Source organism: Neoarius graeffei, chromosome 18 (assembly GCF_027579695.1).
Source record: "Neoarius graeffei isolate fNeoGra1 chromosome 18, fNeoGra1.pri, whole genome shotgun sequence".
Lineage (NCBI taxonomy): Eukaryota > Metazoa > Chordata > Actinopteri > Siluriformes > Ariidae > Neoarius > Neoarius graeffei.
The window spans coordinates 23,009,583-23,034,137 of record NC_083586.1 but is presented as its reverse complement, the minus strand read 5'-3'; the positions used below and the strand labels follow the sequence as shown (position 1 = coordinate 23,034,137).

General features: G+C 44.8%; 1 protein-coding gene across 3 annotated transcripts in view; it reads left to right on the top strand.

Annotated features, from left to right (window-relative positions):
- The window catches only part of ern2 (endoplasmic reticulum to nucleus signaling 2), a 109,447-nt gene that overhangs the window by 52,550 nt on the left and 32,342 nt on the right, over nucleotides 1-24,555 (top strand). For all 3 annotated transcript variants that reach the window (XM_060898564.1, XM_060898563.1, XM_060898565.1), the window contains exons 7-11: nucleotides 2,367-2,471; nucleotides 2,573-2,840; nucleotides 3,119-3,197; nucleotides 3,271-3,424; nucleotides 8,119-8,246. In XM_060898564.1, the coding sequence (XP_060754547.1) occupies nucleotides 2,367-2,471; nucleotides 2,573-2,840; nucleotides 3,119-3,197; nucleotides 3,271-3,424; nucleotides 8,119-8,246 (734 nt within the window). The remainder of the gene's footprint in view (nucleotides 1-2,366; nucleotides 2,472-2,572; nucleotides 2,841-3,118; nucleotides 3,198-3,270; nucleotides 3,425-8,118; nucleotides 8,247-24,555) is intronic.

Below are 24,555 nucleotides of genomic sequence, written 5' to 3'. Positions count from 1 at the left end.
CAGTAAACAGGTAAAAAAACAAAATTTGTGTCAGTGTCCAAATATATATGGCCCTAACTGTATACTGTAGTGGGGACGCCATTTTGTAGTGCTGTCCGAAACCTTAGTGAGGATTATGTGGGAAATGCGCTCAGTATAATATGGATTTATCACAAAAATGCATGCATGTACAGTATTTATTATTTTGAAAACCCACCAGCCGCCTGATCTGGCATGTTTTAATTGTGCGACAGTAATGACGTAAATACCAGCACGACGGACTTGTCCTTATCCTGTCGTCTTTCCAACTCTTCTCTACTCCACGTTGGTTCGAAGTCATATGGAATACTTTCCATCACTGATGAAGCTGGCAAATCTCGAAATGAATCTAAATTGGAATTATAATAATAATAATACATCTGTTTTGTATAGCGCTTTTCATGGTACTCAAAGACGCTTTACAGGAGGTTCAAACATACACACACACACACACACACACACACACACACAGACACAGACAACAGAAAAATATAATAAAAAATAAATAAATAAAAATAAAAAGTCCACCAAGTAGGGGTCAGGATGTAATTCCCGTGGTGTAGCAGCCACAGTCCCACCAAAAGGCGCACGAAAACAGGTCCCACATCTCCAGCACCGCCGCCAGCAACATCGCTCGAACACCACGCCATGAATTCACAAGGCAAGCAGAGAAGCTTCGCCACGCAGAGCGCTGGTGTGTCCCAAACCGCCTGCACAGCCGCCGCGACACCACTGAGCAACATCGCTCGGAACATCACGCCAAGCATTAAAGCACAGAGCGCTGGACAACCACGATGTAAAATGAGCAATGAGCTCACTGCAGTCCACAGCTGGGAGCGCAGGCATCGCTCACGGCGAACCAAGGCCTGGAGGGAACCAACGCCCAAAACTGGGTCCGGAGCTACACCACAACCGGTGGACAAAACATTCAAACAAACATCAAACCACACAAACACACAGAAAAAAAAATAGATAAAGAAATAAAATAAAACAAAAACGCTCCGGTGAGAAGCGGCAGCCAGAACGCGCACAACGTACTCTCAACCGGAAACTGGAAAAACAATTTCATGGAATGATATGGCGATCTGGCCGCTGTGTAAACAGTTTTCAAAATAGCGGCGCCGACACTTCACGTTTGAAGTCTCGCACAAGTCTCATAAAGATCGCGCGGATAAGCGACGCCTGCCAAACGAACTATATTCGACACGGCTAAAAACCGAAAAGGCTGATAAGTGTAATATAATATGCCAATACGAGTCACAATATAAGGTTAATAAAACCGAAAATGTAATTGAATAACACGTTAATTAAGAAATAAAGCAAGTTTAAAAATGACTTCAGTTCCCCTTTAACTCTCACACACACAGCAGACTGAACAGAGTATAAGATACGTTCATTTTTTTAATTTATTTTATTTTATTTTAACATTTATTTGTTATAGAGGGACATTGTACATTAATTAACATTTTACAGAGAAAATGTAAATGCACCCAATTATAGCCAAAAGGCTAATTTCCATTGGTAGTCCCCCTGCCAGAAGGAGCATGGCAGTTACCTATCAATTAAAAGAATAAATTACCAAAGGAGCAAGCAAAAAAAAATAAAACAATTACAACAAACAGCACCCCCCCCCACACACACACACACACATTCACACACCAGAGATACACAACACACACACACACGCAATAGAGGAGCCTGAGGTACTCACATACACACACACACACACACATCTCCACAACACAACTATATGCACCAGAGGCTCACACACACACTCACACACACACACACACACACACACACACACACACACACACACACACACACACACACATCAGAAGTACACACCCTCCCCCCTTCCTCCCCATCCCCCTACACACACCCACACAGCACCCACACACACACACACACACACTCACTCATACTGATACAACATCTCATAAACTAATGCTGACAGACTTGGTTGTCTATCAGCCATTTCTTTAATCTAAATTTAAATGAACTATAAGAACTGGACTCTCTTATACTTTGTGGGATTATATTCCATTCGCTAGCTGCTTTATAAGTGAAAACTGCCTGACCAAAAGTTGATTTCTTGAAAGGCACTACACAATCACCTCTAGCAGCCCCTCTAGTAACACTGGTTACAGATGATCTAAATTGCAAGAGGCTGCAAAGTGGTGGTGGGGCTAAGCTTTGTCTGATTTTATATACAAGACAACAATTTTTAAATAGAACAAGATTATTCCAACTCAGAAGCCTATATTTATTAAGTATTATACAGTGATGAAAGGATCTTGGTTCTGTTTTTTTTCTTTTATCTTTTAATTTTTACGGTTTGTTTTTAGAGTACATGATCACCATGTTTGACACCAAGACACAGGAACTGCGCTGGAATGCGACCTATAACGACTACTCAGCTCCTCTCTACGACGACCAAAAATATGATTACAGTAAGTTCCACCTGTGCAGATACGTAAAAGCGTCACTCATATTCTGCATTCTTTTGTGAATGTGTTGTTTTTAAGCACCTGTGTGTGTGTGTGTGTTACAGGGATGTCCCACTTTGCATCGAGCAGTGACGGCCTGGTGGTGACGGTGGACCGTGACTCGGGAGACATGCTGTGGATGCAGAAGTTCGAATCCCCTGTAGCTGGAGTTTACCTGTGGATTCAGGACAGCCTGCGGCGAGTGCCTCACCTCACTGTCGCTACGGAAACGCTGCGATATCTCACATTTACGGCACAAAATGCACACTCGCACACCATGAGGTGGACCTACCAGTTTACACAGGAGCAGCACAGCACCAAAACACAGCTTGTGTAAGACGTGCACGCAGAGCATCAGAGATCTGATTTAATCTCCTGTTGCTTCATGGGCGCTGTAGATTTCTGGATTCTGATTGGTCAGAAGGTGTTGATTGAACGCGAACATGACAAACAGTAATTTTTTTTTCATCTTATTAACTAAAAGAGAAGCTGGTGAGGGAAAGACTTTCTAGCTGCTAGAACATGAGAATGAGATCTGACTTGTTTCAGTTCCGTGAAACGTAAATATAAATGGATAAAAAGTATAATGTTCCGTATTTTTTTTTCTCCAGTCCCTCTCTGTACGTAGGGAAAATGGATTCTCACCTGTATGCCTCCACGTCTCTCGTCCATGAAGGAGTCGCTGTCGTGGTAAGTTTCGCTCTTGTCCATTCTCTTTCATTGCAGATAGTGACCTTTGACCTCTGACGTTTCCTCCCGGCAGCCTCACAGCCTCACGCTGGCACGTATTGAGGGGCCGACCACGGCGGACGTGACGGTGGGGAATGGGCAGGTTGAGTGTGAGATCACGCCCAGCACTGATGTCAAGTTCCCACCAGGAAGCACCAACCCGCTGCAGAACCAGTGGCTGCTGATAGGTTCAGTACACACGCACACAAGCATAAACATCTACTAATGGATTAACGAGTCTCATTATAAGCGTTCATAAATCTGAGTTGACTGTTAGCGTTCATAAAAAGTTTAATCTTAAGTAAGTTTCCCATATCATACAAATGATCTCAAAATCTGAGTGGGCGGAGTTAAATGATTCTTGGTATTTTTTGTCAAGAACTCAAGGGCAAAAGGAATCTCATCTCATCTCATTATCTGTAGCCGCTTTATCCTGTTCTACAGGGTCGCAGGCAAGCTGGAGCCTATCCCAGCTGACTACGGGTGAAAGGCGGGGTACACCCTGGACAAGTCGCCAGGTCATCACAGGGCTGACACACAGACACAGACAACCATTCACACTCACATTCACACCTACGCTCAATTTAGAGTCACCAGTTAACCTAACCTGCATGTCTTTGGACTGTGGGGGAAACTGGAGCACCCGGAGGAAACCCACGCGGACACGGGGAGAACATGCAAACTCCGCACAGAAAGGCCCTCGCCGGCCACGGGGCTCGAACCCGGACCTTCTTGATGTGAGGCGACAGCGCTAACCACTACACCACCGTGCCGCCGGCAAAAGGAATATTGTTTGTAAAATTTGTACTACAGCATCACCAATGGTCTGATTGGACTCAGCACATTTTGTGCTTGGACTTCTAATTAGAGATTTGATTTTATTAACTTAAAAGTAGACAGCCTTTCAATTTCATAAAACTGGTGAAATTTAGTTCCCTCCGAAATTTGGTCATTGTGAGATATGTTCATTTCTGTAATATTTAAAAAAACAGGCCATTCTGTGGCTGGGAAATTATTTAATTTGAGCGGATTCCCGAGCAAATAATGTGCATGAAATCGCTCGCTTCGCGCAGTCAAGCAGACAGAGGAAGTCCGTGTGTGTGCGCATGCGCAGGTTTACCTTGACCGTGCACTGACAGTTCCATCATTCTGTCGCTAAACGAACAGCTGATCACACCGAGGTGCTCACTGACCGCTGATATTTATTAGTTTGGTCCTGCATTTCCGTTCCTTCGTAGATAACATAACGTCTTTTCTTCTCGCTTTCCGTTCCTGTCGTCGGTCTTTCACGTTTCATTCGTGTCCTCTATTTTTCTCTCCTGTTTCAAATTTGTATCCCATAATGCCTTGCGTGAACAGGGAGAGCCCACCACGTGATGCATGATGTACCGTAGTATCTTGTATTGCGTCATGGTGAACCAAGAAATAATAGCGGAGAATTTAGGGTCACATGGCTCTAAATTCATTAATTGTTCTATTTTAAAAAAAATAATAAAATTGGAATTCTGTGATTTTAATTCAGTCGCTTTCGGTCCACTAAACAAAAATAATCGGGTGTCGGGGAAAATTCTTTTTATGACCTAAACCTGAAAAATGTAAAAGGCAGAATATCTTTAAAGAGAGAGAATAAAAAGAGGCTGGTGGAATGACTGTTTATACAGTGCCTTGAAAAAGTATTCATACCCCTTGAACTTTTTCACATTTTTCCACCTTACAACCACGAACTTAAAAGTTTTTTATTGAGATTTTATGTGATAGCCCAACACAGAGTAGCACATAATTGTGAAGTGAAACGAAAATGATAAATGGTCTTCAAAATTTTAAACAAATAAAAATCTGAAAAATGTGGTGTGCATTAGTATTCAGCCGCCGTACTCTGATACCTCTAAATACAATCCAGTGCAATCAATTGCCTTCAGAAGTCATCTAATTAGTTAATAGAGTCCTACTGTGTGCAATTTACTCTCAGCATAAATACACTTGTTCTGTGAAGGCCTCAGTGGTTTGTTAGAGAACACTGAAGAACAAACAGCATCATGAAGACCAAAGAACTCACCAGACAGGTCAGGGATAAAGTTCTGGAGAAGTTTAAAGCAGGGTTAGGTTATAAAAAAATATCCCAAGCTCTGAACATCTCAAGAAGCACTGTTCAATCCATCATTCAAAAATGGAAAAAGTATGGCACGACTGCAAACCTACCAAGACATGGGTGTCCACCTAAACTGACAGAGCGAGCAAGGAGAGCACTGGTCAGAGAAGCAGCCAAGAGGCCCATGATCACTCTGGAGGAGCTGCAGAAATCCACAGCTCAGGTGGGAGAATCTGTGCGCAGGACAACTATAAGTCGTACACTCCACAAATCTGGCCTTTTTGGAAGAGTGGCAAGAAGAAAGCCATTGTTGAAAGACAGGCATAAGAAGCCATGTAGGGGACACAGCAAACATGTGGAAGAAGGTGCTTTGGTCAGATGAGACCAAAGTTGAACTTTTTGGCCTAAATGCAAAGCGCTATGCGTGGCGGAAAACTAAGACTGCTCATCACCCTGCACACACCATCACCACTGTGAAACATGGTGGTGGTAGCATCATGCTATGGGGATGCTTTTCTTCAGCAGGGACAGGGAAGCTGGTCAGAGTTGATGGGAAGATGGATGGAGCTAAATACAGGAAGAATCCTGGAAGAAAACCTGTTGGAGGCTGCAAAAGACTTGAGACTGGGAAGGAGATTCACCTTCCAGCAAGACAATGACCCTAAACATACAGCCAGAGCTACAATGGAATGGTTTAGATCAAAGAATATTCATGTGTTAGAATGGCCCAGTCAAAGTCCAGACCTAAATCCCATTGAGCATCTGTGGCAAGACTTGAAAATTGCTGTTCACAGACGCTCTCCATCCAATCTGGCTGAGCTTGAGCTATTTTGCAAAGAAGAATGGACAAAAATTTCAGTGTCTAGATGTGCAAAGCTGGTAGAGACATACCACAAACGACTTGCAGCTGGAATTGCAGCAAAAGGTGGCTCTGCAAAGTATTGACGCAGGGGGGCTAAATACTAATACACATCACATTTTTCAGATTTTTATTTGTTTAAAATTTTGAAGACCATTTATCATTTTCGTTTCACTTCACAATTATGTGCTACTCTGTGTTGGTCTATCACATAAAATCTCAATAAAAAACTTTTAAGTTCGTGGTTGTAAGGTGGAAAAATGTGAAAAAGTTCAAGGGGTATGAATACTTTTTCAAGGCACTGTAGCTGCCGTAAGTGACGACAGGAACTGACTTGTTTTCTGAACATTAAATGTAGCTAAAAATGGATAAATAAAAAAAATTGTAATTGCCAAACTGCTGTAGTATATGAGGAATAAAACACTTTGTGCTGTTCACCCTCGGGGTGGTGACAGTAACTCCACTTTGTCTCAGCTCACTTCACAGCCACCTGTCGTGGATTATGTTCCAGTAAGAGCACGCCCCCTAGTGGTTCATTCCTTACTTATTGGCTGGTTGTATACATCACAGGGCAGTTTATATTCTGCCTTTGTTCTGGACGGTGTCTCTGATGATCAAATGAACCACTTTTCCCCTTATTTTCCCAACAGTTTTGTCAATTTTCTAATTTTGTTTATGTATTTATTCCCATTTCCACTATTAACGTGGAGCAAACAGCTGAAACGAACAGAACTGTTACAAAGTCAGTGCATTGCATGGCATTTCCTCTAGTGGTTGCACAAGTTCAGTTTTCCTCTTGCATTTATTTCCCTCCTGCTTTTCCTGCTGTGTGTTGCAGTGGCAGCAGGTTGAGAAGGTCACTGCAGACTTTTCCATCTTCTGCCACAGATTCCAGCTCCTCCTTAGATGTTCCCAAGCTGACTGTGAGATATAATCTCTCCAGCGGCGTCTCTGAATAGAGGGGCGTGTCTGATACAGCTCGACCAATGGGCATTGCTGTAAGGTGCCTTCTCAGAGAGTCCCAAGAGACCCAAACTCCTCCACTAGGGGCGTCATTTCTCCTGCCACCTGAAGAGAGTATCACACACCATGGCCTCAGACTTGGAGCTGCTGATTCTCACAAGTTCTGGTTGTGTGAAAATCAGGCCTGGATTCAGGGGTGGGTTTGGGTAACCCTAATCTGGACCAGAACATTTATACTGCGTTCCATTTTACCTTGGAAGTTGGAGCTGGGAATGATGTCACACCCGAGTTGACTGTGTTCCAGTACAACAAGTCAGAAAACCAGTCCAAGACCAGTTGCTGACAATAATAATGCGGTAGTACAAACACTGTAGCAGCATGTCCACAGTACTGTGCGTACAACTGATTTAATGAGACACAAATAAGATCGAAGTGTTAATAAACAGTAGTTTGCTACAGCTTTCACTCCTGTCCATGTGTGGAGCAGCCATCTTGGATTTTAAAGTCAGGGTTGGTGAGGTTTCTCCGACTTTCCGAGTCGGAAATCCAACTTAAGGGGGCGTTCCAGTTGACATTTCCAAACCGGGAACTCACAAATCCTGACTTTCCAGTACAAACGGAACGCACCGATAGTCCCTTTGTAGCTTTCACAGAGGTCATTTGGTCTGACTTCTCCACTCAAATGTGTTCCTCCTTTTGGGAGCATTACGTTAATCCCAGAGTGGCATCACTCCTTAGGTTCACAACATCTCGATCCTCCTCAAAGGAGTTCATTAAAAATCAAAAAGGCAAACGCTACAGATTGTTAGCGCTTAGTGTTGTTTTTTTTGTATAAATGTCTCCAAAGTGTATCAGTACGAGAACATGATTTATTAACTATCATAATCTTGACGTTATTCTTCTGTAATGATCTTTGATTTGCTGTAAAAGTAATTTATTTCATCGGTGATTAATTGTGTCTGTGTGTGTAGGCCATCATGAAATTCCCCCTTTGGCCCACACCACTATGCTGAGAGGATTCCCAGAGAACCTGCAACACTCCGGGGACATCATCCCTCCTCGAGGCTCCTCCTCCGCATATCGACCCGGAGCCCGCCCAGTAAGTTAATTACACGACTTTTTACACACACACACAATATATATATATATATATTAATTAACCCTCTGGGGTCTGAGGGTATTTTCTGGTGCTCTAATGATTTTGGCATGCTCTGATTTTGTTGTCAATTTCAACAAATCTAAGCAGTATTTTCAAAGTCATATGACTTTTTTTGTATTCAGCACAAGTTCAGCCACAATAATATCTGTGTAGTATGTATGTCATGATTGTACTTTTTTTAAAAATAACAGATAAATGAAGATGTTGTAAAAAGCAGTTTTAGAATGGTGTTGGAATGTGTGAAAAAAACCATGAGCTTACCCGTTGTGACGAACCGTTTTGATCACTTGAGGTGATTCTGTTCAGTCTTTTTTTTTTTAACTCTTTTTATCAATGAAAGACAACAAAGTTACAAGCTTAGATGAAAGACATTCATTTTTCTCTTACATTTCCAATCTACAACCCCCTGCCCACCCTTCCACCCCCATCAAAACCTGTGCGTCTTAGTATGTCACCAATCAAACAAAAGACATTAAATCACTTGTGCAATTCTTATACAAAAAAAAAACAAAAAACATATATCCATTATCCAGTAATACCAAACCATACCAGTGGTACATAAAACAATATTGCAGACTTCTTTAGGCCTATGCCATCAGACTATCTTGGTGCTTTCATGTCATTACAGAGACTCAGGAAGGGTCTTGAGTTTTTCAAAATATGCTATTAAAGGGTTCCAGATACCAGAAAAAAGGTCATCAGACCCTCTAAGTGCATACTTAATCTTTTCTAATTTCAGATACAACCCCGATTCCAAAAAAGTTGGGACAAAGTACAAATTGTAAATAAAAACGGAATGCAATGATGTGGAAGTTTCAAAATTCCATATTTTATTCAGAATAGAACATAGATGACTTATCAAATGTTTAAACTGAGAAAATGTATCATTTAAAGAGAAAAATTAGGTGATTTTAAATTTCATGACAACAACACATCTCAAAAAAGTTGGGACAAGGCCATGTTTACCACTGTGAGACATCCCCTTTTCTCTTTACAACAGTCTGTAAACGTCTGGGGACTGAGGAGACAAGTTGCTCAAGTTTAGGGATAGGAATGTTAACCCATTCTTGTCTAATGTAGGATTCTAGTTGCTCAACTGTCTTAGGCCTTTTTTGTCGTATCTTCCGTTTTATGATGTGCCAAATGTTTTCTATGGGTGAAAGATCTGGACTGCAGGCTGGCCAGTTCAGTACCCGGACCCTTCTTCTACGCAGCCATGATGCTGTAATTGATGCAGTATGTGGTTTGGCATTGTCATGTTGGAAAATGCAAGGTCTTCCCTGAAAGAGACGTCGTCTGGATGGGAGCATATGTTGCTCTAGAACCTGGATATACCTTTCAGCATTGATGGTGTCTTTCCAGATGTGTAAGCTGCCCATGCCACACGCACTAATGCAACGCCATACCATCAGAGATGCGAGCATCTGAACTGAGCGCTGATAAAAACTTGGGTCGTCCTTCTCCTCTTTAGTCCGAATGACACGGCGTCCCTGATTTCCATAAAGAACTTCAAATTTTGATTCGTCTGACCACAGAACAGTTTTCCACTTTGCCACAGTCCATTTTAAATGAGCCTTGGCCCAGAGAAGACGTTTGCGCTTCTGGATCATGTTTAGATACGGCTTCTTCTTTGAACTATAGAGTTTTAGCTGGCAACGGCGGATGGCACGGTGAATTGTGTTCACAGATAATGTTCTCTGGAAATATTCCTGAGCCCATTTTGTGATCTCCAATACAGAAGCATGCCTGTATGTGATGCAGTGCCGTCTAAGGGCCCGAAGATCACGGGTACTCAGTATGGTTTTCCGGCCTTGACCCTTACGCACAGAGATTCTTCCAGATTCTCTGAATCTTTTGATGATATTATGCACTGTAGAAGATGATATGTTCAAACTCTTTGCAATTTTACACTGTCGAACTCCTTTCTGATATTGCTCCACTATTTGTCGGCGCAGAATTGGGGGGATTGGTGATCCTCTTCCCATCTTTACTTCTGAGAGCCGCTGCCACTCCAAGATGCTCTTTTTATACCCAGTCATGTTAATGACCTATTGCCAGTTGACCTAATGAGTTGCAATTTGGTCCTCCAGCTGTTCCTTTTTTGTACCTTTAACTTTTCCAGCCTCTTATTGCCCCTGTCCCAACTTTTTTGAGATGTGTTGCTGTCATGAAATTTCAAATGAGCCAATATTTGGCATGAAATTTCAAAATGTCTCACTTTCGACATTTGATATGTTGTCTATGTTCTATTGTGAATACAATATCAGTTTTGGAGATTTGTAAGTTATTGCATTCCGTTTTTATTTACAATTTGTACTTTGTCCCAACTTTTTTGGAATTGGGGTTGTACATCATAAGATCAGTCAGCCATACAGATACTTTTGGTGAGTATGGGGATTTCCAATGTAAAAGAATTTGTCGCCTGGCAATCAAAGTTGAAAAGGCTAATACATCTTTGTACCCAGAAAACTTCACAGGGTCACCTGATACAGTTCCAAAAATTGAGGTGTACATATTGGGCTCATATTCTATTTCTATAATTTCAGATATCGTTTTGTAGACCCCTGACCAAAATTAATCCAAACTTGGGCATGACCAAAACATGTGAGTCAACATTGCTGGTGCCCTATGACATCTACTACAATGTTCATCCATGCCTGAAAATATTTTTGCCAATTTAACTTTAGAAAAATGCATCCTGTGTAAAACTTTAAACTGGATTAAACGAGCACAGGATGTTGTCCCATTGACCCTATATACAGTACGGCTTCCTCCCATACACTATCTGGTATTGCCTCTCCAAGTTCATCATCCCACTTTGCTCTAATCTTATCCAGGGTATTATCACCATGGGAAGTGATGATGTTATAGATTCTAGAAATAAGCCCCTTTAAATTAGAAGACACATCCAAAATATCCTCCAAAACAGATGGATCTGGTTCATTTGGAAAATCAGTCATATTACTACGAATAAATTGGCGAATCTGTAGATATCTAAAATGATTTGAGCAGGGGAGATTAAATCTTTCACACATCATTGAAACTTGCAAATACACTTTCCTTATAAAAATCTTTAAATCTGGCAAGGCCTTGTCTACTCCATTTCAAGAAAATGGCATCTATTCTAACTGGAATAAATGAGTGATTATGACAAATTGGGGCTTGAATGGAGAAATTAGGTAGATCCATATGTTTTCTAAATTGTTGCCAAATACGCAAGGTATTAATAACCGTTGGATTTGAAGTATATGTTTGTAGCGGTTCAGTATGCGTGGGTGGAGCGCAGAGGACGGCAGGACAGAGATCAGGTTCAAAATAGGGTTTTATTGCCACACTTTTCAGTGAACAATTTGAAACCACACAGACGCACACACAACCGGCGTCTAGTTCGGGGATCAGCTCCTCTGCTCTCGCTCTCCCTCCCTAAGTAGGGCGCGGTCACTGGGAAGACACACACAAACACAGGTTAATTGCCGTCAGGTGTAGTGATTCTGCCACTTACCTTCCCTGACTCCGCCCTCCTGTCACAGACCGGCGCTTGACCACGCCCTCGCTGCCACATACCCCCACCGCCCAACTCAGGCCGGGCGGCTGTTCGGCCTGCAGCCGACTCCCCCCCCCCCCCCCCCCCCCCCATGACGGGAGAGGAAGTCTGCCACGACCATCTGCGCCCCCGGCCTGTGGACCACCTTAAAATTGAAGGGTTGGAGTGCCAGATACCAACGGGTGATCCGCGCGTTGGCATCTTTCATGCGGTGGAGCCACTGGAGGGGCACGTGGTCCGAACAGAGGGTGAAAGGGCGCCCCAGCAGGTAGTAACGGAGGGCGAGGACCGCCCACTTGATCGCCAGACACTCTTTTTCTATGGTGCTGTAGCGCCCCTCATGCACCGACAGCTTCCTACTGATGTACAGGACGGGGCAGTCCTCCCCCTCCACCTCCTGGGACAAAACCGCCCCCGGCCCTCTGTCTGACGCATCGGTCTGCAACACAAAGGGGAGAGAAAAGTCAGGGGAGTGTAAAAGTGGCCCCCCACACAGTGCAGCCTTTACCTCAGAAAAAGCCCGCTGGCATTGCTCCGTCCACTGGACCGGATCTGGTGCCCCCTTTTTAGTGAGATCAGTCAGCGGGCTGGTGATGTCCGAATAATTAGGTATAAACCTACGGTAATAGCCAGCCAGCCCCAGGAACTGTCTCACCCCCTTTTTGGTCTTGGGCCTCGGGCAGGCCGCAATTGCTGCCGTCTTATTAATTTGGGGACGCACCTGCCCATTGCCCAAGTGGAAGCCCAGATACCGTACTTCCACCCGCCCAATCGCACACTTCTTTGGGTTGGCTGTGAGCCCTGCTCGCCTCAGCGACCTAAGGACGGCCCTCAGATGTTCGAGGTGCCTCGGCCAGTCATTACTATAGACGATGATATCATCTAGGTAAGCAGCCGCATAAGTGGCGTGGGGGCGGAGGACTCTGTCCATCAGCCGCTGAAATGTAGCGGGCGCCCCAAACAGCCCAAACGGAAGTGTGACGAATTGGTGTAAACCAAACGGTGTAGAAAAGGCCGTTTTTTCTCAGGATAGTGGAGTCAAGGGGATCTGCCAATATCCCTTCGTCAAATCCAGTGTCGAATAAAAGCGAGCAGTGTCGATCGAGCAACTCATCAATACAAGGCATTGGGTATGCGTCAAATTTAGACACCGCGTTGACTTTTCTATAGTCCACACAGAACCGGACCGACCCGTCGGCCTTGGGTACCAAGACCACCGGGCTGCTCCAGTCACTGTAGGACTCCTCGACGATGCCCATTTCAAGCATGGCCTCGAGTTCTTCCCGAACCACTTTTTTTTGTGTTCGGGTAGCCTGTAAGGGCGGCTACGCACTACCACCCCTGGGGGCGTCTCAATGTGGTGCTCTGTGAGGTCGGTGCGACCGGGCAGGGGCGAGAACATGTCCGAAAACTCAGTCTGCAACTGGGCGACCTCCGTAAGTTGGGTCGCGGAGAGGTGGTCTCCACAGGGGACCGGAGAGGTACGTGATGCCAATGCCCCTTTTTGAACCTCCGGCCCCAGCTCCGCCTTCTCCGGAACCACCGACACCAATGCCATGGGGACCTCCTCATTCCAGAGTTTAAGCAGATTGAGGTGGTAAATCTGTAGCACCCCACCCCTGTCCGTTCGCCTCACCTCGTAGTTGACGTCCCCGACTCGCCATGTGACCTCAAAGGGTCCTTGCCACTTGGCGATCAATTTGGAGCTCGATGTGGGCAACAGTACGAGTACCTTATCTCCCGGTGTGAACTCCCTAAGGCGCGTACCCTTGTTGTACAGGCGGGCTTGCCGTTCTTGGGCCTGCCGCAAATTCTCCTGGGTTAGGTGGGTGAGCGTGTGGAGTTTTGCACGCAGGTCCATAACGTATTGAATTTCGTTTTTACTTTGTGACGGTCCCTCCTCCCAATTTTCCCGCAGCACGTCTAGGATGCCGCGCAGCTTACGCCCATATAATAATTCGAACGGGGAGAACCCCGTGAAGGCTTGGGGGACCTCTCGCACTGAAAACAACAAGGGCTCGAGCCACTTATCCCAATTACGTGCGTCCTCACTTACGAATTTTTTAATGATATTCTTGAGGGTGCGATTGAACCGTTCCACTAAACCGTCCGTTTGTGGGTGATACACGCTGGTGCGGATCGGCTTAATCCCCAATAACCCATACAGTTCGCACAGTGTCCGTGACATAAACGTGGTGCCTTGATCAGTCAGAATCTCTTTCGGGATTCCAACTCAGGAGATAACGCGGAACAGCGCCTCCGCAATACTGCGTGCTGAGATATTGCGCAGGGGCACTGCTTCCGGGTATCGCGTTGCATAGTCCACCAGAACTAATATAAAGCGGTACCCTCGTGCTGACCGATCTAATGGCCCGACGAGATCCATCCCAATTCTTTCGAATGGGGTCTCGATTAATGGTAGAGGGCGCAAAGGCGCTTTTGGAATGGCCGCTGGATTTACTAACTGGCATTCGCGGCACGCCGTACACCACCTACGAACATCGCCACGAATCCCCGGCAAATAGAATTGGGCCATTATTCGGGCTAGTGTCTTATCCTGCCCTAAGTGTCCAGCCATGGGATTAAAGTGAGCCGCCTGGAATACCAATTCCCGGCGGCTCTTCGGAATTAAAAGTTGCGTGACTCGCTCTTTAGTTTGAGTGTCCTGCGTCACTCGGTATAACCTATCCTTCATAATCGCGAAGTAGGGGAAGGACGGGGTGGCGCTCAGCTGGAGCGTTTGACCATTGATTACTCTCACTTGGTCAAACGCATGCCGCAGAGTCTCGTCTCGCGACTGCTCTAATGGGAAATCTGCAAGGGATTCCCCAACAGAGAGAGGAGGGGCCGGTGGCTCCTCACTCTGACGCGGAGATGACGTAGACGGCTCTGCGACAGCTGCTCCCGCCAAAGCGACACCGGGACCTCCCCCTGTTAAATGGCAGGACCCACTCTTTACTAAGTGTGTCATTAAATCCCGAAATCCCGGCCAATCAGTCCCCAAAATTAAGGAGTGGGTAAGGTGAGGATTAACCGCCGCCTTCACTATAAATTTTTCCCCTTGGAAAAAAATGTGGACCGACACCAAAGGGTAGCTGGGAATGTCCCCGTGCACACACAACACCTTCACCCCCTGTGCTCCCCCCAATGCCTTGTTTTGCACCAGGCTTTGGTGAATTGAGGTCTGATTACAACCAGAATCCACCAACGCCTGATATGTATCCCCTTGAATACTCACCGGTATGCCATGCGCTCCGGCCCGATCGAGGGCAGCTTCTGGCGCGTCGGGGATCCGAACCACCGCGCCCACCTCCATTGCCGTGCACTGCTGTTGGAGGTGTCCCGGTTCCCCGCAGCGCCAGCAAACCGGCCCGGGCTTCCTCTCTGCACCGGTGTTCTGGGGCTCACTCACCTGGGGGGGGGGGAGAGACAGACACAGAAGGGAGAAACGGGAGGGCACCGCGGGTGCGGCGGGCCGGCTGGGGTGGTGCCGGCCCACGCCTCCGCGATGGGGGAATGGGGCGAGGACGGGACACAGGAGGAGGGAGAGAGAGAGAGAGAGAGAAGAGGAGAGAAGAGAAGAGGCTGTCTGCTGTCCTGCTGCCGGAACAGCCGCCAAATGGTCCTCCGCCAGCCCGATGGCCCGATCCAGTGATGCCGGGCGGTGGCACTGGACCCACTCCGCAGTTCCTGTTGGCAAGCACGCGATGAACTGCTCCAGCACCACCTGGTCGACGATCCCCTCGGCGTCGCAGTTGTCGGCCCTCAGCCACTGCCAGCAGGCGTCCCGGAGTTGCTGGCCAAACGCGAACGGCCGGCCGACTTTCTCCAAGCACAAAGTGCGGAAGCACTGGCGCTGCTGCTCCAGGGTGCGCCCCACACGCTGGAGGACGGCCCGGCGGAGGTCCGCGTAGGCCAGCCGGCGGTCGGTGGGGAGCTGTAGCGCGGCCAGCTGCGCGTCTCCCGTTTGCAGGGGGAGGAGGCGCGTCGTGCGCTGCTCCATCGGCCACCTCGAGGCCTCTGCTACTTGCTCGAAGAGCGTGATAAATGCCTCGGGGTCGTCCTGCGGACCCATCTTGGTTAGGGTGAGGGGGGACGGGCCCACGGTGGGAGCGCTGGTGGACCCCGCCGATGTGAGGAGGTGCCGGAACGCCTCTCGATCTTCTTGCTGGGCCAGCACCAGGGCCTCGAAGCGCTGTTCTTGTTCTTTTCGGAGGGCGACTAGCACCTGGTGCTGGCTTTGCTGGGCTGTGGCAAGGGCGTGGACCAGGTTGGCGAACGGGGAGGACTCCATGGGGCTGATCAGCTGCTGCGCTCCAATTTCCCGGGTTTTGGCACCACTGTAGCGGTTCAGTATGCTTGGGTGGAGCACAGAGGACGGCAGGACAGAGATCAGGTTCAAAATAGGGCTTTATTGCCACACTTTTCAGTGAACAATTTGAAACCACACAGACACACACACAACCGGCGTCTAGTTCGGGGATCAGCTCCTCTGCTCTCGCTCTCTCTCCCTAAGTAGGGCACGGTCACTGGGAAGACACACACAAACACAGGTTAATTGCCGTCAGGTGTAGTGATTCTGCCACTTACCTTCCCTGACTCCGCCCTCCTGTCACAGACCGGCGCTTGACCATGCCCCCGCTGCCACAATGTTGAACTAGCCAGAGGGATTTTAGAAGTCACTAAGGCTGGGAGCGAAGTTGAAAGGCAAGAATTATTTTCAGACTCACACCAGCCCATATCTGATGACTGGCACCAATAAAGTATTTTTCTGGCAGTTTGCTGCCCAATAGTAAAATTGTAAGTTTGACAAACCCAAGCCTCCATCAGAGCAATGTCTTTGAAGAAATCTCTTTTGAATTCTAGGCGCTTTACCAGCCCAAATAAAAGATGTTATATGCCTATCCATAGACAGAAAAAATGATTTGGGCAAATAAATTGGAAGACACTGAAAAAGATAAAGAAATCTAGGGAGAACATTCATTTTAATACAGTTAATCCTATCAACCAACGACAAATTAATGGCATTCCATCTCTGGAAATCAGACTTTAACCTATCTACTAATGGAGTAACGTTTTTATGGTATAGCTCAGGGAAGGTACGACTTAAATGAATACCTAAATACTTAAACCCATCTCTGGACATACAGAAGGGTCAATCTGAGTCCTGAAGAGACTGGGCCAAGCCATTTATTGGGAAGCACTCACTTTTAGTTAGGTTCAATTTATAACCAGAAAAAACACTAAATGTTCGCAATATATTCAAAACATGGGGAATACAATGTATAGGGTCAGATATGTATAATAATAAGTCGTCTGCATACAAGGATAACTTATGAGTCAAACCCCATCTATGAATTCCACATATTTCTGTCTTTGACTTAAGCACAATAGAAAGAGCTTCAATAACCAAAGCAAACAGAAGTGGACTTATTGGCGATCCCTGACGTGTTCCCCTCGTCAAGGAAAAAAAAATTAGAATGGTTCCTATTAGTGACTACTGATGCTTTTGGGCTAAAATATAAAAGCTCAATCCATGATCTAAAATTGGGGCCAAAACCAAATCTACTCAAACACTCAAAAAAAACCTCCACTCTACCCTATCAAACGCTTTTTCAGCGTCCAAGGAAATGACCACTTCAGCCACCACAGTAGATGCTGGTGAGTATAAAACATTTATAAGGCGACGCACATTAGACAAAGAGCGACGACCTGTCATAAACCCTGTTTGATCAGGGGAAATCACCTCTGGCATAACTTTCTCTAAACGGCGTGCAAGTGCTTTTTCCAATATCTTGACATCACAATTGAGGAGGGAAATCGGGCGATAAGACCCACATTCCTCTCTGTTCTTCCCTGGTTTTAACAATAGAATTATGGAAGCTTCACTCAATGTCCTGGGCAAGGTACCATTAGCTTTTGATTCTCTAAACATGTCAAGTAAAAGTGGAATTAATTGCTCAGAAAATTTCTTGAAAAATTCAACTGGGTACCCATCAGGGCCCGGTGCCTTACCATTTTGCATGGTCCTAATTGCATCTGCAATTTCAGTATGCGTGATTGGAAATTCTAATTCTGCTCCACTGACTGCAATAATTTTAGGCATATCCAGATTGCTGAAAAAATTATCCATAACTATATTGTCTATGGGAGCTTCAGATGAATACAGCTTTGAATAGAATGCCTGAAATGTATCATTAATTTCTACAGGATCAACTGTGAGTTCCCCATTCTCTTTCCTAATACATGAAATATGCTGCTCAGATGATCTGCTTTTTAACTGGTGGGCTAAAAGACGACCTGACTTTTCCCCATGTTCATACATAATGCCCCGTGATTTCAGCAACATCTTTTCAGTTTTTTCCGACATCAATAACTCATACTTAGCCTGAAGTTCCACTTTTTCTTTATAAAGTTCTGGGCATGGGGAGATTGAATATTGGCTATCTATCACCTGTATAGCTGTGATCAATCTTTCTTGCTCTACACGATTACTTTTATTTACCATGGATTTATATGAGATAATATTCCCTGTAATAAGCGTCTCCCACAGAATAGTAGGAGACACACCATCGCCTCTATTAAATTTAAGAAAATCATCAATGGCAGATGAAATAATTTGGCAAAATCCCTTATCTTTTAATAAAGAAGTGACCAATCTCCAAGGAATGTACTCCTTTCCCTTGTGTGACAAAGAGAGGTCTAAAAGTACCGGGGCATGGTCAGATTCAATTATAGATGAATATTCAATTTTTTAACCAAAGATAGCAGTGCACTATCAATGAAAAAATAGTCAATTCTACTATATGTATGGTGTACATGGGAGAAATAAGAATAGGTCTTGCTCAAGGGGAAAGAGAAACGCCATGGGTCAGTGCAGCCCACCTGATCCATAAACATTGACAGTCTCTTCACCATTTTAGAAGGAGAATTAGATTTTGGGTTGGAACGATCCAAAGATGATGATGATGATGATGCCCTTTATTGTCACTAGTCACATGTACCAGCGAAATTAGCCGTCAACCTGTCCATACATGTACAACATACAATTGACATAGGGTAGACAGGACAGGAAGACAGGGATGAAGATAAAAAGGAAACACAACATGAGGAGAGATAAGGAAAAAAAGAACACCCCCCCACTATGCTCCTGTCAAGAGTACAGTGTGGGAACATTTAAAAAACCTTTGCACATAAGCACACAACAACACAAGTACACTTTAAACACGGGACTTGAGGGGGGAATCAGGGGTAGGGGGTAAGGGGGGCAGGGGGGAGGGGAGGGGAGGAGGTAATCCAGCGTAAGCAAGTAGCCGTCCGCTCCTGCAGCCATGAAGGCGCTGGTCACGCACCCGCTTGTCACACTGGGGGTAAAAATGGCGACCATGGAAAGTTAGAGAAGGAATGCGGGGAATGCGAGAGTGTCTCCCGGCAGTGACCTTCAGGGGGAAATGTTGCCTCAGCAACGGCCTGAACCGAGGCCAGTGCTGTCTCAGGGAGCCGAATGTTGATAAGATATAAATTGTTTGGTCTTTCCAGATGCAGTCTTTGCACGTCCACACCGCTCGTCCATATCTGTCCATTCCGTCCATTCTATTCAAATTCAAATTGATCTCCGAAAAATGTATTCCTTGCAAAGCTGAAAGCTGCTTCGAGATAACAACCATTTTGTGGTTAAAGTTCTGAATGTCCACAGTCTGAGTGCCAACAGCTTTGCCCACCACTCCAATCATATCGGGCAGCTTTGTGGGGCTTTAACAGCTGTCACCGTTGTCTGATTTCCTCGATATACCAAGGCAATGCCTACTCCAATCAGCAAAAGTCCTGTAATCATGGTTCCGAATAGGTAGATATCTTCAATATCCTCCACAGAAAGAATCGCCAGGCACACGACCCGCCACCGCTCCCATGCGTCCATCGTGTAACCAGCCGCAAACGTTCCGGCAGGACAGACGAGTTCCCCCGTCGAGAAAACTGTGTCAATTTCGTTAAGAGACCAGTTTATCAATTCCATGCTTTTTTTAGTTTAGAAAGTAATGCAGGGAGAGTCTCTTCAAAAAGTACAGCAGACGAGACAAGACACAGAAGCACAAGCAGGGGAAAAAAGGAGATAGAGGGAGAGCAGAAAATGCGACTGCCTTCCGTGGAAGCACGAGGAGAAAAAAAAAAGATGGAATCATTGTACAATTTAGATCTCCACCGAAAATGAGAGAATGAGAATTGAGACTTGGTATGGATACAATGACTCTTTCCATAAATCTCTCATCGTCCCAATTAGGAGCGTATACATTCACCAGTATGACAGGCTTAAAATATAAAGACCCTAATACAATAACATATCGTCCCTCTGAACCTTCTATTACCTTTGTTGGGCTAAAAGGAACTTTTTTATGTATCAGAATAGCCACTCCCTTAGACTTATGATCAAATTTTGAATGAAATAATTGACCTACCCATGATTTCCTTAATCTGAACTGATCTTTTACCAATAAATAAGCCTCTTGCAAAAAAAAACAATTTCACCTTTTAAAAATTTTAAATGTGCAAATATCCTTGCTCGCTTCACAGGCCCATTCATCCCCTTGACATTCCAGCTCATAAATCTGACAGCTTCACCCAAGTCTTGATTAAGCCTACTATTAATCATAATAAACTTAAAACTGGTAGGCTACATGCACCCAACAAAACTGACACACAAAAAAAACTCCTGACGCACTTCCCCAAACCCTTAACCCCCCTCCCCCCTTACAACAAAACTATAACAAACTGAAACCCATAGCACATGAACTGCCTATGTCTAGATCCCAAAATGAGATAAACTGCAGGCTTGCTAAAACATGCCTTACCGGTGAACATCCTTTAAGAACCATGTTATCTACACAAAGTCTCCCATGTGTCAATTTACAGTGCCTTGAAAAAGTATTCATACCCCTTGAACTTTTTCACATTTTTCCACCTTACAACCACTAACTTAAAAGTTTTTTATTGAGATTTTATGTGATAGACCAACACAGAGTAGCACATAATTGTGAAGTGAAATGAAAATGATAAATGGTCTTCAAAATTTTAAACAAATAAAAATCTGAAAAATGTGGTGTGCATTAGTATTCAGCCCCCTGTCCTCTGATACCTCTAAATACAATCCGGTGCAATCAATTGCCTTCAGAAGTCATCTAATTAGTTAATAGAGTCCTACTGTGTGTAATTTACTCTCAGCATAAATACACTTGTTCTGTGAAGGCCTCAGTGGTTTGTTAGAGAACACTGAAGAACAAACAGCATCATGAAGACCAAAGAACTCACCAGACAGGTCAGGGATAAAGTTCTGGAGAAGTTTAAAGCAGGGTTAGGTTATAAAAAATTATCCCAAGCTCTGAACATCTCAAGAAGCACTGTTCAATCCATCATTCAAAAATGGAAAAAGTATGGCACAACTGCAAACCTACCAAGACATGGCCGTCCACCTAAACTGACAGAGCGAGCAAGGAGAGCACTGGTCAGAGAAGCAGCCAAGAGGCCCATGATCACTCTGGAGGAGCTGCAGAAATCCACAGCTCAGGTGGGAGAATCTGTGCACAGGACAACTATAAGTTGTACACTCCACAAATCTGGCCTTTTTGGAAGAGTGGCAAGAAGAAAACCATTGTTGAAAGACAGGCATAAGAAGTCCCGTTTGCAGTTTGCTAGAAGCCATGTAGGAGACACAGCAAACATGTGGAAGAAGGTGCTTTGGTCAGATGAGACCAAAGTTGAACTTTTTGGCCTAAATGCAAAGCGCTGTGTGTGGCGGAAAACTAACACTGCTCATCACCCTGCACACACCATCCCCACTGTGAAACATGGTGATGGCAGCATCATGCTATGGGGATGCTTTTCTTCAGCAGGGACAGGGAAGCTGGTCGGAGTTGATGGGAAGATGGATGGAGCTAAATACAGGGCAATCCTGGAAGAAAACCTGTTGGAGGCTGCAAAAGACTTGAGACTGGGAAGGAGATTCACCTTCCAGCAAGACAATGACCCTAAACATACAGCCAGAGCTACAATGGAATGGTTTAGATCAAAGAATATTCATGTGCTAGAATGGCCCAGTCAAAGTCCAGACCTAAATCCCATTGAGCATCTGTGACAAGACTTGAAAATTGCTGTTCACAGACACTCTCCATCCAATCTGGCTGAGCTTCAGCTATTTTGCAAAGAAGAATGGGCAAAAATTTCAGTGTCTAGATGTGCAAAGCTGGTAGAGACATACCACAAAAGACTTGCAGCTGTAATTGCAGCAAAAGGTGGCTCTACAAAGTATTGACGCAGGGGGGCTGAATACTAATGCACATCACATTTTTCAGATTTTTATTTGTTTAAAATTTTGAAGACCATTTATCATTTTCGTTTCACTTCACAATTATGTGCTACTCTGTGTTGGTCTATCACATAAAATCTCAATAAAAAACTTTTAAGTTCGTGGTTGTAAGGTGGAAAAATGTGAAAAAGTTCAAGGGGTATGAATACTTTTTCAAGGCACTGTACATCATTATGAAAGTGTCATATATTTTACAAACTAAGTAAAGCACAAGTTAACAGCAGAGTAGGCTACCTAATTGTCGTACAGCCCAGGTCGCATAATGTCCATCACCTACTTTCGCTCATTGGACCGAATGCGTTTGTTGTAAAATTCCTGTGCTTCATCCGGTGATTCAAAGGTAAGCGTCTCTTCTCCCAGAGTCACTCTCAAGCGGGCTGGATAAACCAGGCGGAACTTCACCCCTTTCTCATACAGCGCTTGTTTAACTCCGTTGAAAGCCCTGTGTTTTTTCGCTAAAGTAGCACTCAGGTCGTTATAGAATCAAAGGCTAGCATCATGAAACTTAACCTCATGGTTTCTTGCCCAATGCAGCACTGCTCCTTTCTGTTGAAAACTACGAAAGCACACCACAAATGCTCTAGCAGGCCTCCCGTGCGCCGGTTTAGGAGCCAAGGATCGATGAGCTCTCTCCAGTTCTGGCGGTGCAGTGAACACACTCGACCCCATACATTCCATAAGTAGCTCTTCCATGAATTTAACGGGGTCTTTGCCAGTCTCACTGCCCTCCGGAATATTCACAATTCGCAGGTTCGACCTGCGTGATCTGTTTTCCAGATCGTCAACCCAATCCAACAATTCCTGATTTGCTAATTTCAAAGTTTTAATGGTTGCTTCAGCAGTGTTCAAGCGCTCAAAATTCTCACCAGCTATAGCTTCCGCTGATGTCAGCCTGGCTTGGAACGAATTTACTGTGTCCCGTATAGCATCCACAGCAGTCTGGAGTGGTTTTAGCGACTCTTGAATCAATGTGGAGATGTCTTCTTTTAGAACAGACCTCCGCTTAGCTAGCTCAGCCACCAGTTGAGGCATTGATACAATATCTGCCATCTTGCCACTATCCTTGTCCTCTGCCATAGCTGAAACTTTGCTAGCCAGACTAGCCTGTCGTGTCGACGGAGTTTGTTGCAAAGATTTCGATTTGCCACTCATTTCAGAGGTAACATAAAACGCAATAACCATTGTCTCACCAATGTATGATCCCACAAAAACAAATATTTAAAACCAGAGCGATGTTAAAACAGTATAATTTCACAAGTTCACTGGGAGCTCTGTAGAACGTGTCTCACCCCCACATCGCCATACCGGAAGACCCCATTCTGTTCAGTCTTAGGAATGGATCAAGCACAAAAACTTGAATCTGTTCCATTGATTTGAACAATTAATTGGCCATCAAAAAACGTATGTCCTATTGTTTTGGGATAAAGGTTTGGCAGTGGGAGGGGTATTCAATGAGAAGAGTAAAAATTTCCATTCCATTCAATGAGAAGAGTGAAAACCCCTCCCACTACCAACTCTTAATCCCATCAGGTCAAGTCCCAATGGGTAAGGTCATGTTTTTTCACCCATTCCAACACAGTTCTAAAACTGCTTTTTACAACAGCTTCATTTATCTGGTATTTAACTTTATTTTGGTGTTTGACTCTATTCAGTGAGTCTTGAAATTAACTCTTGTACTATTTTACTCAGTTCAGAGCCACAACCATCTCTGTTACTCTGTTACACAATTACTCTGTAATTTTGCTCCCACTCCAACGCCAAATTTTACTCTCTGAACTCAAAATAGAATAAAAGTAGCTATTTTTGAGGAAAATACTTTTAACTCTGGAAAAATTGCTCAGTCATTTTTCCAGTGTATGCACTACAACACACACATATCAACCAATGTGCTCATAATAAATAGAAGAAATATTTACACTTACTCGAGTTGATCTTTAGCTGGATCGAGTCGAAGTTAAAAAAAAAGGCTCCGTTCATCATCAGTGTCACAGTTCTCAAGACTGAACCGAATCACTGTCCTGAATCATGAATTGATTCGCTGTCCTGAATCATCCGAAGCGCATAAAATCTGCGTGCCATCTCGCAACGGGTTTTACCTCCAAATAGCCTGAACTTTGTCTGACAGATTTTATCCTGTTCACGGTGGGCGTTCCCATCGCAAAAGAGAAACCAGTCAAAACCGAAAGACTGAAAGTGATTATCACGAGGTTACTATGTGAAGTCTTTTATGAATGTGTAAGTGGGCGCTCAGTGCTCCGACTCCGGTGTGACTGAGTAAGGTGACACGTTTTATGTTTCATCTAATTTAGGTAATTTAAAAACTATAATATTATTTGGCAGTGGACACA